The 16,180-nt window shown below is 43.5% G+C and overlaps 1 protein-coding gene across 3 annotated transcripts in view; it reads right to left on the bottom strand.

The window, feature by feature from the left end:
- Positions 1 to 1,218: 1,218 nt before the first annotated feature.
- GPRIN3 (GPRIN family member 3) overlaps positions 1,219 to 16,180 on the bottom strand; it is a 64,092-nt gene continuing 49,130 nt past the window's right edge. For all 3 annotated transcript variants that reach the window (XM_055313152.1, XM_055313153.1, XM_055313154.1), the window contains exon 2: positions 1,219 to 6,613. In XM_055313152.1, coding sequence (XP_055169127.1) covers positions 4,153 to 6,498 — 2,346 coding nt within the window. In that variant the 5' untranslated portion in view covers positions 6,499 to 6,613 and the 3' untranslated portion in view covers positions 1,219 to 4,152. The remainder of the gene's footprint in view (positions 6,614 to 16,180) is intronic.

The following is a 16,180-nucleotide window of genomic DNA, read 5'->3' as shown; positions in this document are numbered from 1 at the left end:
TATATCCTCTGTAAACAAATTTTAAAGTCACATTATATTATATTCTTCATGTGGTATATATAGGTACTCCCAGAATGATAGAAACTCCCAGAAATGAGAGGAATAATATTAGAATAAGCTAGGAACAATACAACCACAATACTCTGGGATGCAACCAAAAGTCATTTTCTTCTTCTGTTTTCTACTTTAAAATGGCAAGCTCCTATTGAGGATTTGGTTCTAGAATTCAACCTCTAGGGTATATGGTATACATGCTTATTTACTTCAGTCTATTTAAAATTTGATATGTAAGCTATAGGATGAAGAATACTGGTATCCAAAATAACAATTATCAGACAATCTAAAGATTAAGAAATCATCAAAAATCAAACTATATTCAATATAGCTGAACTTGTCAAGGTAGGAAAACATACCAATATATTTTATAAATACTTCATTTTGGATGCAAACAAAAAGGTTTCTTTGATCTAATAAAATGTTTGACTTATGCCTTTGGTCCAAAACACAAATGTAAATAAGAATTTTACTGTATGTAAAGCAGTTGGTCTGTGGCATCAAAGCCAAAAATCTAGAAAGAGATAATTAGGAAAGCACTGAAGATAAACATATGACAGCTGAAGCAATGACATTTTTCTTGTGGTCATTAAAATAGAAAAATCAATATTTAAATTCTAGTATTCACTTACTAAGCTGTATAGCATCTGAACATTTTAAATGTCTCATTATCTTCCAGACACTGTGTTCTAATTCATCTCTCTCACACTACTGGGTTAAGAAACATTTTATGTGTATTTACTCAATAAAATATTTCCTCCATATATTTCAATGACTAAACAGCATTTAAAAGGAACAAAACATCTAAAAGAAATTAAGGACAAAACCAACTTTCAACCTGGTATCTGTCATGCAGGGAAGCTAAGGAATTGCCAAACAAGTTCAAAGAGTCTGCCGCCCACTTTTATGTGTTGAATGAACCTCAGGAGTCATGAATCATGTATTGAATGTCAATGCTGTGTCACAGATTGAAGGGAAGGAGGGACGCCTGAGTGGCTCAGTGGTTGAGCATCTCTGCCTTTGGCTCAGGTCATGATCCTGGGGTCCTGGGATTGAGTCCCACATCGGGCTCCCCACAGGGAGCCTGCTTCTCCCTCTGCCTATGTCTCTGCCTCTGTCTCTGTCTCCCATGAGTGAGTAAATAAAATCTTAAAAAAAAAAAATGGTGCGGGGGGGGGGGGAGGAAAATTTCAAATCAAGGTTCTATGGTGGGCATTCTTAGGGTATCATAAAGCAAATGCATGGCTGGTCTTTAATGGGCTCTTTCTTTATCCGTTTGAAGATCTATTTCATACCTGTTCTGAAAAGCTGTCCCTTCTTTAAGATTCAATAAACAACCAAACAAGAAAGGTTTTGTACTATTTTGTGACAATTTCTGGAGTGTGGTAGGAGTAAAGATGAAGTACAAAACAATTAAAGATTAAGAAGGAAAGGCCAGTTCCAGTACCAAAGAAAACGAGTTAAAGTTCCTCCATCAAACACGAAGTTTTACATTGAAGGGCACAACCACAGCACTAAATTTAGTTTTAAGTAATTCAATGTAATTTTCTTAATTTGTTTATTTAATGTGCAACAAATGACGACAACTCTCTTAGGCCTCTGCTTCATTTTTAACTTGAACTACTTATAATTCATGAATTTTATAACTTACAAATTTATAGCTACAAATTTGTAATTTCAGCTCTTTATCATTCACGTGGTTACTCCAGACTCATGAAGATAAATATTATTACCAGATGCTAAATTATTCTTTCTTCCCCTCTTTTAATGCAGTAACAGCCTATTCCAGTAACTTCACAGCAGAGGATTACCTGGGGCCCACCCATCTGGAGCGGATACTGTTGCCAGCTGCTACTGTGTACACAGGGTGTTCTCTGTGTATACACAGCGTGTGTGCCAATGTGTGAGGGAGTCAGGCAGTGAGGCAAGGGTAGGAGTGAGATTACATCCTGGCAAAGACATCTCCAACAAAAGCTACACGAACACTCCTACGAATGGGTATTCAAGGCCAAAAGAGAATTTTAGACAAAATTTCTAACCATTAATAGTAATTTGATTGCTAATTTCATGGCAATTTCTACTTCAGGTAGTATTCTTAATAGAGGCCAATTGGTAAGAAACAGAAAAACGCACCGCATTACAAAATTCATTACAAATTCCAAGTATAACAACTGCAATTTTACCATTCTCAGGCTCTGAGAGTACTATGACTGGAGTCTATTTATGAGGTCTTCATATACAGTCCAATTGCTTTGAAAGAAACCAGTGGCTATATACTAATTTAGGCTGTGCCTTGTTTAGCATCTGGTATTAAAGTTTAGGTATGATTTCCCCTATATGTTCAGAATCTGCAAAAGAGAATTCAAAAAAAAAAAAAAAAAAAGCCAAAACGGAAATTGTCAACTTACTGCACAAATGACATTTATGAGTCTCCAGAGAGAGAGAGAGAGAGAGAGAATAATAGCCTAATAGCCAGACACCCTTTTCTGGCTCATCAAGGAGAACAATCTCAGGGAAGGCAACCAGGGAGCACCCCACCCACCATGTTTAACAATCTGATTTTCTAAATGCAAAGTGGAAACAGTGATCTCCCTACAATGAATCTAGTGAGGGGACACTTTTCTAGTGTCCTAACTCATTTCCATCTTCCAGACTCCCCCAATGCTCATCATCCCAGCTCAGTGCCCTGCAATACACTCACGGGTACGAAGGACACACTCCTTTTCCGGAGACAGGTGAGTGCTGAGCTCAAACAGGTGTCTATGTTCTCAAAAACTATAGCCCACCTGAAGCTCAAACCATGTTTTAGTAAAGGCCTCTTTTATTGGGTTTGAAGGATGAGATATGATGGTATTTCTCTTAAAGTCAGTAAGTCTGCACAGGCTGCCTTTTGACTACAAATTAGAAACTTAAGCAATTAGATGATATTAGTCTACATACAAAAACTGTGAGGAAGCTTCTGTTCTATTTGGTGTCGACTACATTTTCTATTGGAAGCTACTGGACAAGCAAGTCAAAAGAAAAATATAAACTATCTCATTTACAGGAATCAAAATTAAATATATTGCTTTTGTTACTTCTTTTTCTTCAACACAGAAAAGAGAGTGTTTGGTAAACTGGCTATTTATAATTCCTTACCAAAATCTTAACACTCTCAGTTGAATGTTTTTGGAGAACACCTGTACAACACAAACCTTAGTATTATTAATAATTCGATGACTCCTTCTAAGAATTCAGTTGCATTGTAGGGAGATCACAGTTTCCACTTTTGCACTTTCTCCAGAGTAAAGAAATACGAATTTAGTCAGAAGCATAGTGTTGTTCCTCCCTTCTAGTGCAGGGAAATCCGTCTATATAAATTCATGTTTTATGTGGGCATTATTCATATTCAATAGCTTAGTTAACTTTACTAACAGAACTTTCTTAATATTTGATAACGGTGTAACAAGGTTTACAGAAACAATGGCCTGCTGATGTTTACGAATATTAATTCATGTTTGGTATTTTATGCATTTAAATGCTTTTACTTAATGTCACCTGGCCTAAGAGTGAGTCAAATCCGTTTTCACATTTTTATCATAGTTCTTACCATCTGTTTAAATTTTGTGTGGTCATAGCACTCTCATTGCAATACGACTAGAACGACCTAACAGTGTTTTCGCTAGTAGTGGTTTTGCTATTTTTAATATTACGCGGGGATTTTATTGGCAATGCCACAGGGTGATAAATCGAGGCGGTCATACAGAACGACCTACGTGTAACAATAATGCTAGTTCCAGAAGCAACATCGTAATAATAATAATAATAATAATCAACCCAGTGAATATTATCTCCTCTTAATTAAGGTCGTTAACCTTCACTGAAGCTTTCTCCTCTTCTCCTGTTCTTTCTTTCCACTTGAACTATTTCTATTTATGGAGCCCCAGTCAAAGGACCCAACAGTTCTTAAGAGCAACTTCCGGTCGTTAATCCTTGCTTCCTCTCTCTGGTGTCTCGGAAAAAGAAAACGAAAGAGAAACCTGGGTAAGCCTGGACCCCGAGACCCCCGGGAGACCCCCGGGGGTACCACGGACGCAGACCAGGCCCGACGCGCTCGCCTCAGTCCAGCACGGAGGAGGGGGCAGGGCGGACGCAGCAGTTGGGGCGGCGGAAGGTCTGCAGCACGGACTGCAACACGCTGTGCTGCCTTCCTTTGAGCTTCTTATTTGAAGAAGTATCTGAGGAAATGGATCTGCGGGCCTGGCTGCTCTGCGCCTTGATTAATTTCTCGTGTTCCCGGATCTGTCTCTGCAGGTGGTTCTGGATGGCGATACCCAGCGACTCCGGGTCCAGGGAGGCCCCGTACACTTCCCAGGTCATGCCCTGCTCATCCCACACCACGTCCCTGACGCGCTTGGACTGTTTCAGCTGCAGCCTGGAGTCGGGGCCGAGCTGCTTCTTCTTCTCTCCCGGGGTGAGCCCCACCTGCGCGGCGGCCGCCGTCACGTTGAGCTTTTGCTCCCTGAGGAACTCGCTGACGCGGCTGGCGCGGCGCGGGCTGGCTTTGGCCAAGCGAGAAGGGGTCCTCTTGCCGGAACCCGGACTGGAGTCGCCCACGGCGTCACACGGCAGGCTCAGGCTGGCGGCCGCCGCGGCGGGTCGGCCTTCTTCCGCCGCCGCCGCCGCCGCCGCCTCCTGGCCCCGCCTCCCGGCGGACGGCGTAGCACCGGCGGCGGGCGCGGGGCCTCCACCTTCCCGAGACTTCGGGGTGAGCAGCAGCGTTTTGGCGTCCGCCCCGGCCCCGCCGCCCAGGCTCTCGGTGCCCCGACGCGCTGGCCGGTTTCCTGTCTGAGGAGGGGCAGGCTGCGGGCCGGCCGGGCCGGCCAGGCCCCAGCTCTCGGCAGGGCGGTCTGCGTCTGCCCTGTGGCCATCTGCGCTTTCCACCGCGAACTCGGCCGGCTTGGTTTCAGAGGCCCCCAGCTGGTGGCTTGTGTCACTGTGACTTCCGGCGCCGACAGAGATCTGGTCGGTGGCGCCGGCTTTCGGGGAGCGAGACTTCACACTCGAGAGCTGTTTGGAGGTGGGCGCCTCCCTAGTTGGGGTCATTCCTGCTGACCTCCCGGCTTCCTTACACATACTCTGAGCGTTACCCGCCGCCGCCGCCGCCGCCGCCGCGGTCGGCGACGCGGTCGGGGACCCGGTGAGGGCCTCCCCCGGTAGCCTCTCCAAGTTACCTTCCCCTCGGAAAGCCGTGGAAACGGCAGTGGGCGCCTGGCCGTGCGCCTCCGGTGTGATGCCTGGGCACTGACCTGGCTCCTGGGGGCCCAGGGGGTTGTCAGACAGCTCCACGGTGTGGCTCCCACTGCCAGCCCCACGGCAGACGACACGAAGCTGCTCCTGTGGTTCCAAACGCTCAGGAACGGGCATTTCCTTTAAGAATGCTGTGAGGATGCTGGGGCTGGTGGAGACGGATCTGCTCTCGACACTTGCCACTGCCTGCACCTCGGCGTCTTGCTGAGCCCTGCCGGGAACTTCCCTGACCTCACCTGCAGCTTGGTTGGTCATTGTACTGGCTTCTTTGAACCTTAACACCTGGTGCTGCGCTGGCAGCGGCACCTTTCCCAGATCCGGAGGAAACGTGGAGCCTTGACTAGTGAGGTGGGATCGCTGAGTTGTCACGGGAGTCACACTCTGGCTGTCCGAGGTGGTGGCAGGGGGCTGTTTGTTCCCAGAGCATCCATCCTCTCTTGCTGGAGGTTCACAGGACCTTGTCCGGGGGTCACACATAGCTCCTGGCCTTTCCCCTTCAGGTCCGCCTACAGGAGAGGACGTGTGAATGAACGCCCTGGCTGCCATATTTGCAGTTTGTACCATTTCCTGGATTGTTTCTGGAGAAGGAAAATCACAGGGCACTTGAGCTTCGCTGTTGCCCCGGGTGCTGCCCGCCGGACAGCTTGACGTTTCAGCTTGCTCTCCTTCTGAGGAAGTTCTCTGTGTTTTCAGCAGTGTATCTTCAGGTCCTGATGAGGGGCTGGCCTTGAGCTGGGCACCTGGGATGGCCTGGTAGGCATGCTGACTGGCTGGCATGGTCAATGCTTCGTCTAGATCCTTTCCTGCTGTAGAACACGGGGCTGGTGCTGTGGGCTCGCAGCTTCCTGGCAGCTGGGTATGGCCAGGAGAGTTGCACGCGGAAGACACTTTTTCCACCTCATTGAAGATACCAGGAGAAGACATGTCCGGCTGGGTGGTCTCATGCTCATAGGCCTGCATCAGGGCCTCAGCAGCTGCCCTGGGGCTGAGGACTGGCTCTTCAGGAGGCCCAGAGAGGCCATTGGTGTTCTTACACAGGAGGGCTGGTGGAGGCCGAGGTGAGGCAGGTGGCACTTCTCCTAGATCCTCCTCTTTTCCAGAAGCTGTGATCAAGGAAGTTTTAGCCGATCTCAAAGGGTCAGGTACAGTCCCCATGGAATTTTTCTTCAGAAAAATCTCAGAGCTCTCTGGTGCAGTGTTCCCTCAGGGAAGCAGTCTTAGCTCAGTGTGAAGACTCAGTCAGGGATGATGACCTTTCTGAAGGGTCAATCTGCGAATAAAGGAGACGGTATCATTAATACACTACAGCATTTAAGGACTGAAAGTGCACCAAACTGTCATTTGTAGATCTTATGAGCAGGGCGCCTGGGTGGCTCAGTTAATTAAGCATCTGCCTTCAGCTCAGGTCGTGACCCCACGATCCTGAGATGCACCCCCACATTGGGCTCCCTGCTCAGTGAGGAGCCTGCTTCTCTCTCTTCTGGGGCCCTTCCGCCTTGGGCTCTCTGTCTCTCAAATAAATAAATGAATAAATAAGATCTTAAAAAAAAAACTTAAAAGCACATTAAACCTTTTTCTCCTACATCTGTTGCTATAAAAATAGGAAGAAAAATTTTGAAGAAAATAGTTTAATTATACAAGTATTATTTTGGTATGGTAGCCTCTGCTTGCATCCCACTGCTGTCTAGTAAATATGTTTTAAATGTTTTTTACCTGAGCAGATGATAACTACCCAAAAGTCATTTGTGTAGTCTGATTTACCAGATTTCAGAAAATCCTATAAAGCTACTATAATCAAATCAGTAAGTTGAAATGGGCCTAAACAAATATGTGAAATAGAATATCTAGAAATAGATCCAGATATAAATGAAGATTTAATCTATGACAAGGGAGGCATTTCAATTTAGGGGCAAAATGATGGATTACTTAATATATGGAGCTGGCAAACTGTTAATACATCTGGAAGAAAATTAGATCTTTATCTTACAACAACTCCAAAAATAAATCCTAGATGGATTTAGATGGATTAAAGGTTAAAATGTAAAATAAATAAATAAATAAAAATCCTGTAAGAAAACCTAGGAAACATAAATATAATCCAGGGGCAGAAAGAATAGGCTTCTTTTGGCAAGGGAGAAAATACAGAAACTATACGAAAACCTAAATTTAAGTGATCAAATAAAACCCAAAAGTTTTGTATGGCAAAAGATACTATAAAAAATACAACAGATTTGAAAAACAAATGTTTAAAACTGTAGAGAACAGGTAAAAATATCTACACTATAGCAGATTTTTTTTTTTTTAAGATTTTATTTATCCATCAGAGAGAGAGAGAGAGAGAGAGAGAGACAAAGACACAGGCAGAGGGAGAAGCAGGCTCCGTGTAGGGAGCCTGACGTGGGACTCGATCCTGGATCTCCAGGATCAGGCTCTGGGTTGAAGGCAGCGCTAAACTGCTGAGCCACCCGGGCTGCCCCTATAGCAGAAGATCTTAAAAGTGTATAGGAGTTGAGGCACCTGGGTGGCTCAGTTAAGCATCTGTGTCCTGATTTTAACTCAGGTCATGATCTCCAGGTCATGAGACTATCCCATGTGGGCTCACACCTAGTGTAGAGCCTGCTTAAGATTCTCTCAGTCTCCCTCTGTCCCTTCCCCCGCCCCTGCTTGGTGCATGGGCTCTCTCTCTCTCTCTCTCTCTCTCTCAAAAAAGTAAATTTATAGGGAGACAAAGTTCATTGGAAAAATGGACACAGAACACAAAAATGCAACTTATAAGATAGGAAACCCAACAAGCTCGTGGAAAGAAGATCAAATTCATTTGTAGTCAAAGAAGTGCAAGTAAAGTAACTGAGATTTTACATCAATAGCACTTGCAAAATCTTTTTTTTTTTTTTGCACTTGCAAAATCTTAAAAAAAAAAAAAAAAAAAGCATTATGACCTGGGGAGACCTACTGAAAGGCAGTTTTTTCATTAATTGTAGGTGCAAACTGTGTACTCTTACAGTTTTCTTTAGGAAGCAGTTTAGTTGTTTTTTTTTTTTTAGATTTTATTTATTTATTCATGAGAGACACACACACACACAGAGAGAGAGAGCGCGGCAGAGACACAGGCAGAGGGAGAAGCAGGCTCCATGCAGGGAGCCCGGCGTGGGCCTCAATCCCAGGTCTCTGGGATCACACCCTGGGCTGTAGGCGGCGCTAAACCGCTGAGCCACCCAGGCTGCCCAGCAGTTTAGTTTTTAAAAGGAAAAACACACATGTCCTTGACCCAGAGACTCCAACTCTATCAACAGAAATAAAATACCAGCATATCTAGATAGAGATACCAGTATGCTTATTGAGGTACTATTTGTAGGAGCAAAAAAACTGGAAGCCAACTGATCTCCATGAATAGGAGGAATACGGGAACAGATCACAAAATATATCTGTACTGTGGAGTGTTATTATGCAACCATTAAAAGAACCAGCTAATTGGGCTCTAAGTGTTCACTTGGGAGGGATTTCCCCGAGGTATGGCTGAGAGAGAAAAGCAAGGTAAGGAAAAGAATATATACGTTTTCATTTTTGTGAAACAATGACCTCAAACACTACACTAAAACACACACTGACCTAAATCACGCCCTGTGGGTGTGTGTGCAGACATGGTTGTATGTGATTACATAAATTCTAAAGATATTTAGAATGAGACATGTTACATCTTAATGGAGGGAGTGTGATGAGTTGAAGACAGAAAATAAGAGATGGAGAGACTGAAAGGTGGGAAAAGACTAGATTCTGAAAAGTATATCTGAATTTTAATGTATATTCAGCTTATTTTCTCCTCCAAACCAGCTCTTACAAGTAACTTCATCACTCATATTGATGGGTTGAATATTTTCCCATCCTTGGTCTGTCTTGACTACTCTCTGCTCACTCAAACCCTTTCCATGTCTTCCTTATTGGAGATTTCTGTTGCAATGGCTGGGCCCCAACCCCCTCTTACCTTCTCTCCTCTTCTCACCTGCCTTTATTGTGCCTTTCCTCCCACTCTCTGCTATCCTCCTCAGAAAGCCTACCTGTTCTTCCAGGCTCCACTTAAATCTCATTTTCTTTCTGAAGGCCTCTGATGCTTTCAAGTCATAAAGTCTCCTTTTAAAATCATACAGCTGTAGTTATCTGGGTCCTTCTTATGCACTGTTTTTGTACCGTTGTACTTGTATAAATGTTGTATTTCTCCAAAGGTACTTCAAGTTCCAGGAGGGAAGAAGACAAGCTTATTGATTCTTTTCTGTTCACTCCACAGGAGACAGTGCCAAGTCTTGTGCATAAAAAGGTGTTAATTGATCCCATTTCCCTCCAAAATGGCCATTATTAAAGCCTGGCCAAACTTCAAAATAATAGGAAATTTCAACCCATGATGTATTAATCAAAACGCAATTTAAAAAAAGAGTGCTATTTTTGAAAGAAAATGGTTGTATCTTATTTATGAAACTTTATCTGTAATTCCATGTTAGACAATTAAAAACAAGTCCAGTGGACATCTGCTACAAAAGCTGCTGCCCTGCTACAGTTTCATAAAGCCAGAAGGACAGAACATCGCCTATGTTATATGGCAGGAGCAAAGAAACCTGGTTTGCCAAAGGTAACTGTGAAATATAAACAGCTCAAGGTTCAGCAACTGAAGTTCGAAGAGTCAGAAAAACATGATGGATTTCAGAAAAACTCTCAGAATTCACAACATTAACTTCCATTTTTTACAGATAGCTAGCTGCTGATACTAGATTAACTGTGAAAGGGTGTTTTGTTTATTTATTAATAGAGGTAAAACTATTCATCAACTTAAGAATCAAAAAGAAATACCAAATTGCTTGGCTAATACCTGTAATTTGAAATCTCTTGATTCATGGGGAGATAAGAAATCAACACTTCTCTCAAACATGTCTGCTAAAGTAATTGTCACAGCATCTTCATGCACCCAGAAAAAAACCATCTCCCCTTTCCAACCAAAAGCAGAAATCTGTAGTCTCTAATAGGTTAGACAAATAGGACATTTTAAAAGTGTAATTACTTGGTGGCTTAGAGTGAGGAGTACATATCTTTTAAACCAAGCTGAGTCCATTAAGGTAAGATTTAATAACCTCTAAAAATGAAATTACAAACAGGTAGCCTGCGGCTGAATGAATCTCTGCTGCAGGTGTGTATGTGTGTGTGAGAGAGAGCGCGAGAGAACGCAAATGCGCATGGTACAAGGGCAGGAGGCAGGGTGTATATACTGCATGGTTTCCCCTTTTCTTCCCTTTCTTCCCACCTCCTGTCTCTTTTCCCCTCTCCCCTTCCCTTTCCTCCCCCCACCCCTCCATTGAAGAGATCTTTCATAAAAGATTTCTTGAGGCACCTGGGTGGCTCAGTGGTTGAGTGTCTGCTTTTGGCTCAGGTTATGATCCCGGGGTCCTGGGATGGAGTCCCACATCGGGCTCCTTGCAGGTAATCTGCTTCTCCCTCTGCCTATGTCTCTGCCTCTCTCCCTGTGTCTCTCATGAATAAATAAATAAAATCTTTTTTAAAAAAGTCAGATTTCTCTTTTCCCTAGTCTTTAAAAACTCAGAAGGTATGCATTTCTAGACAGCAACCACTAGGTGGTGACAATGAGAACTGGTCACCTTGAGCATGGACCTTCCAGGTGGTGTATTCCCCACAGGCCTTGCTTTCCTAGTTGATAGTACTTACCCTGGACTTGTGAGGGCAGCTAAATTTGAGAACTTTGTTCTAAGAACACTGACAGAGTCGACTTCCCAACCTAAGTTTTAGTCCTTGGGGGGGCAGTTTGGTATTCTGTTTAAGAATATGAACCCTGGGGCCAGAACTCCTGGATTAGAGTTTCAGTTCCACTAGCTAGCTCCAGCTCTGAGTGTTTGGGCTAGTAAGTTAACCTCTGGAGGAACTCCTTTAATCTGTAAGGATAATAATAATAGTACTGACTCATTGGGATGTTGTGAGGAATAGATTTTGGCATTTAGAGCAAACAGCATCTTGGCACATATTAAACACCTATTGAGCATCAGCTTCTTTGGAAAACCACAATATTTAGGTTTTGATCTGTGTTAAAAAAATTATTCTGACACTTGTGAAGATGGTAAGGAGGACTTTATTCAGGACTACTGGGCTAGGTGTCAAGATCATTGCATAAGGAGAGACAGATCAAGTTCAACTTCAAATACGATGGCAAAGCTAAGTAGGATTTATAACTAAGAAGCAGATAAGGAGGGTGGCAGCGGATGCAAAATTACTAAAAGGAGACATTAAAGGTAGGGAGATTCTTGCTGAATGCAGACCAGGTGATCAGCTCAGGGATGGTAGGAGGATGACAAATTTGATCTGTTTTTGAGGATATCAGATATCCTCAATAGACAGATTCTCTCTAAAGAGAATCTCTAGAGATCCCTAGAAGGATTCTCTCTAAACTGGCTTAGCAGGATTCTTGCTAAAACTGGATGCTATAAGGAGAGGCATGGAAGCCCAAGATGGAGGCCTAGTCAAGAAGAGGGCTCAGAGGAGGCTGACTACAGTTTATTCAAGTGGGAGTCCTTGTCATCTTTGTCATCTGCACTGGTGAATATGGATTTTCTTATGAGACACTTTGCAGCAAAATGAATTCCTTCCGAATTGGCCACACACCACACAGGAGCTAATGGCCCCTCTGAGTTTGTCTTTAAGTTTGATGGGTACTAAACTATTAATAGCATGTCCCTTTGGTCCTTCTGCCCTTAAAATCATGAGCAAGGATTTAAGGCCTCATTGCAACAATGCAGTAAGCCTGCAAGGTACTATTCACCTTATACAGGGAGGGAAACTGAGATCCAGAGGTTAAGTAACTTACTCAAAGCTGAATACCTATAATTTCTATTGAACTGAATTTTACCGATGCAAATGCCTGAGCTCCTGTACTGCTGCCGTATTATCTGTAACTCTGGAAAGAAAATGGAAAGAAAGGAAAAAAATATATATGTATATATAATCTCCAGAGGAGAGAGAGACTTCTGTTTTTGCAAGTGGCTTGCAACTCAGGGGCAGCCTGGATGGCATTCACACAGACTACAATGACATTCCTAACTGGTCACTTTATGAAATACCCACTCTGTTGAAGGCTGCCACTGCCACCATTCATCCTGAAAATAGTGGGTTCCACTACTATGCCACGCTGCCTATTTTCATAACAGACACCCACGCTTAATAAGACAAACAGCAGGGAAACTCAGTCCTTTGTGATTTGCTCCAAAATTGCTCTGGTGGAAAGAGCATTAGAGAGCCAGAGGGAGGGTTGGCAGTCTCAGACCAGCAGGATGCTGATATGCTGCAGGTCACGGTGATAATCCTGTGGGCTGCAGTTACCCTTGCCCGCTTCAGAACTGCCACATTGCTATAACAAGGGCTTCAGGATGTCATCGCATCTCTTTAGTGACATTTTTAGGCAAGTGTTACAGGGATCTTGGTGATCCCTCTCTCCCCAGGTACCTGACAGCAGCTTTTGGCCTTCATGTGGATATGCAAAGACCTTTGAAGAACAAGTGAGGTTAAGAGGTAAGGGACTATTAATCCTTAAGAAAAGGATAAAGAAAAAAAATGTCATCTGGCATCCTATTCAATCCGATTTTTTTTTGCTCCCTTTTATTGAGAACCTTTGCCTAGATATTTGCATTTTGAGCCTAGCAGATCCTGCCGGTGTGCAGTTTGAAAGAGACGTGATTCAATCCCAAGAAACACCCACAAGCTAGGAAAAGCAGCTAGTTTTTTCTTTAAAAATTCATACCTTCACACTAACAGCTGCCTCAAATGCACTTCAAAGATATAGCTGAAAAACTGGTTCTTCCCTTGGAACCGCGTCTAAAGCAAATCAGAACGGCTGAAGAGACAAGAAGGTCGCTTTGCTGAGTGCCTCTCACAGTGCCAGGCAGACCCTCAGCCCTACTGGTTACTTTAATAAAGGCACAGGAGAAACAAGTTACATCCCTCTCCCTGTTTGGCTCTTTTGTTCAACCCTCTTCTAGGAAAACAAACGCATAGCTTATTATTATCTCATTGAATTCCACTGTAAGCAGGGCTGGATGAAGACTAAGAAGGAAAAAAAGGGCTTTAAGAAGCATGAAGACCCCACGTATATCCCCGCTGTTTTGTCAAACACAAAACCTGAACAGGAGGCTTCTAAATTCACAACAGAATCACAGAGCCTGGCAGGTGCTTCCTTATTTGCTCTCTTATTTGTATTCCTGACACTGTTCTCTAGAAGAAGGTGTTTCATCCTCAGAATAACTCTCTGAGGATGGACCTACTCTGAGTTCCACTTTGCAAGTGAGTAAGGGATAGGCAGGGCTATGCAGGGAGAGATAGGTAGGGGGCTTTGTGATCAGACTCACAGAAATCCCCAAAATGCTGAGGTATAAGGAAACCAGAGAGAAGGGAACAAACCTGATCACCTTGCCCTAGATGTGTGTGTGTTGGGGGGGGGAGAATGGGGGGGGATGGGGGTGGTGGTATTTTTTTTATGACAGTCACCTGTGACCAACAAAGAATAACCAGACCTAAGAAAGAAGCCCTTAAAGATGTTATCACCACCAGTCCTTACTCAAGCCAAAACATCACAAGAGTGATAAGGCCACAAGCTCCCTAGTCAGTTCTAAATTAAAGACTGTCAGTGGAAGCCCAGGTTGGCAACCCTGTCCAGACTCTTCACTCCTGAGACCTCTCTCTGTATCCTCAGTTAATAAAACTCTATCACTGTACTTGCTCTCCTGTGTGTCCGGGAGATTCCTTCTTCCACTCTGTGAGACAGAACCTAGCTCTTCCACTTCACAGATCTGGAAACTGAGGCAGGACAACACAAGCGATAAATGTTGGAGACCAGATTTAAATCCAGAACCTCTGCCTCCAGAGTCTGTGTGGTTAACCAGTTTCACACAGCAGGGAATAGGGCACTTTTCATGGAGGCAAGCTCTAGGAGCCAGGAAGGAAGCATCATCAGACAATAAAGGGAGCCATAGAAAATTCAGAAAACATAGCCTTGAAACTGATGAGGGAGCAGAAGACAAGCTGAAGACAAGTACAAACTGACGCCCTGTAACCCCCCCCTTCCAGGTGGGATGTGTGTGACATTCCTCAGGTATCCCTGGCTGCCCTAAAGCTAAGGGGAGGAAAAACAAATGGCCACTTGACAGAGATCACAATCCTGCACGACAAGAGTCTCCCTCAGTCTACAAATGTTTTAGTGATTTACAAGAAAAAAAGGTTATTGATAAGAATGACCTAACTTCCAGAAGGAAATGTAGATAAAATTAAAGGTCCTTATAATCTGCAGCCAATTGACAAATACTTGAGGCAGCAGAGTATAATGTTCCTCCAGGAAGCTCCCACTGTCTTCATGTTAATATGCTTTGCTAGAGGGAAAAACAACCTTAACTTGACATTGGCAAGTATCCAGTATCTTGTAGGTCCTATTTAGCAAAAGAAAGTTCTTTGACACCTGGGTGGCTCAGCGGTTGGGCATCTGCCTTCCGCTCAGCGTGTGATCCCATGGTCCTCAGATCGAGTCCCACATCAGGCTCCCTGCATGGAACCTGCTTCTCCCTCTGCCTATGTCTCTGCCTGCCTCTGTCTCTGTCTCTCATGAATAAATAAATAAAATCTTAAAAAAAAGAAAAAAGTTCTTTGAAAACCTCCCTTTTTCCTTACCTCCCCCAGCTCCCAAGTATATCATCAGCCACCCTTTATAACCCTGGGGCAGCAGCTCTTCCTGCCCCCCGGGTCCTGTCCCCAGGTTTTAATAAAACCACCATTTTGCACCAAAGACATCTCAAAAATTCCTTCTTGGCCTTAGGCTCTGGACCTCACCTACATTCAAAACTACATCACTCTCACTCCTGAGAGCTTCTTCTGTATTCTCACTTAATAAAACTCTACTGCAGTACTCACTTTCCTTTGTCGGAGAGGTTCATTCTTCGATTCTGTGAGACAAGAACCTTGCTCTCCTGCTTCAAAACCCTCCTACTAATTCAAACAAATAGAAGTAAACTGGACAACACAAAAATTCCTGCTCTTCGTAATGATTAATCCAATTTGGACATTTTAAGGGCCACAGGCTTTTCTGAGAAGCTGATGAAAATAGGACCCCTCTAGAAAAAAAGATGTGCACACACACACACATTTGCAGATAATTTTAAAGGGTTCATCCCTGGAAACCTTCCCCAGACTATCCATTAATATCCTTTTATTTAAGGAAAAATTTGATGAAATTAGTTTATCTGCCTCACATTGCTGTTGTGGCATTTAAAGGAAATAAATACTAAGCATAGTTTTGGGAAGATAACATGCATAATCATGAATTTTTATTATTTTTTTATTTAAATTTTTTTTTTATTTATTTTATGATAGTCACAGAGAGAGAGAGAGAGAGAAAGAGGCAGAGACATAGGCAGAGGGAGAAGCAGGCCCCATGCACCGGGAGCCCGACGTGGGACTCGATCCGGGGTCTCCAGAATCGCGCCCTGGGCCAAAGGCAGGCGCCAAACCGCTGCGCCACCCAGGGATCCCGAATTTTTATTATTTTTAAAAGTTATTATCTTGGCATCATTTACCTAAGAAGGCAGGAACTGTGCAATATATTTTATAGAGTCTGTTTTAAATGGTCCAGTGGAAATGTTTACTTTTTATATTCTCCCAAACCCCTGTCTAAAGACTATCATTTGAAGAGGGCACTTTTAGCTAATTCAAAAATAAACACAATAACGAGGTCTATTCTTTTTAGATCATGTGTGAGACATGAACTTTTGGGTTCTTTCTCAACAAAATCAAGACTCAGGTTTTAATA

Source organism: Nyctereutes procyonoides, unplaced genomic scaffold (genome assembly GCF_905146905.1).
Source record: "Nyctereutes procyonoides isolate TBG_1078 unplaced genomic scaffold, NYPRO_anot_genome, whole genome shotgun sequence".
Taxonomy (NCBI): domain Eukaryota; kingdom Metazoa; phylum Chordata; class Mammalia; order Carnivora; family Canidae; genus Nyctereutes; species Nyctereutes procyonoides.
The sequence above is the reverse complement of the archived record's forward strand: the minus strand, read 5'-3'. Positions and strand labels throughout refer to the sequence as shown.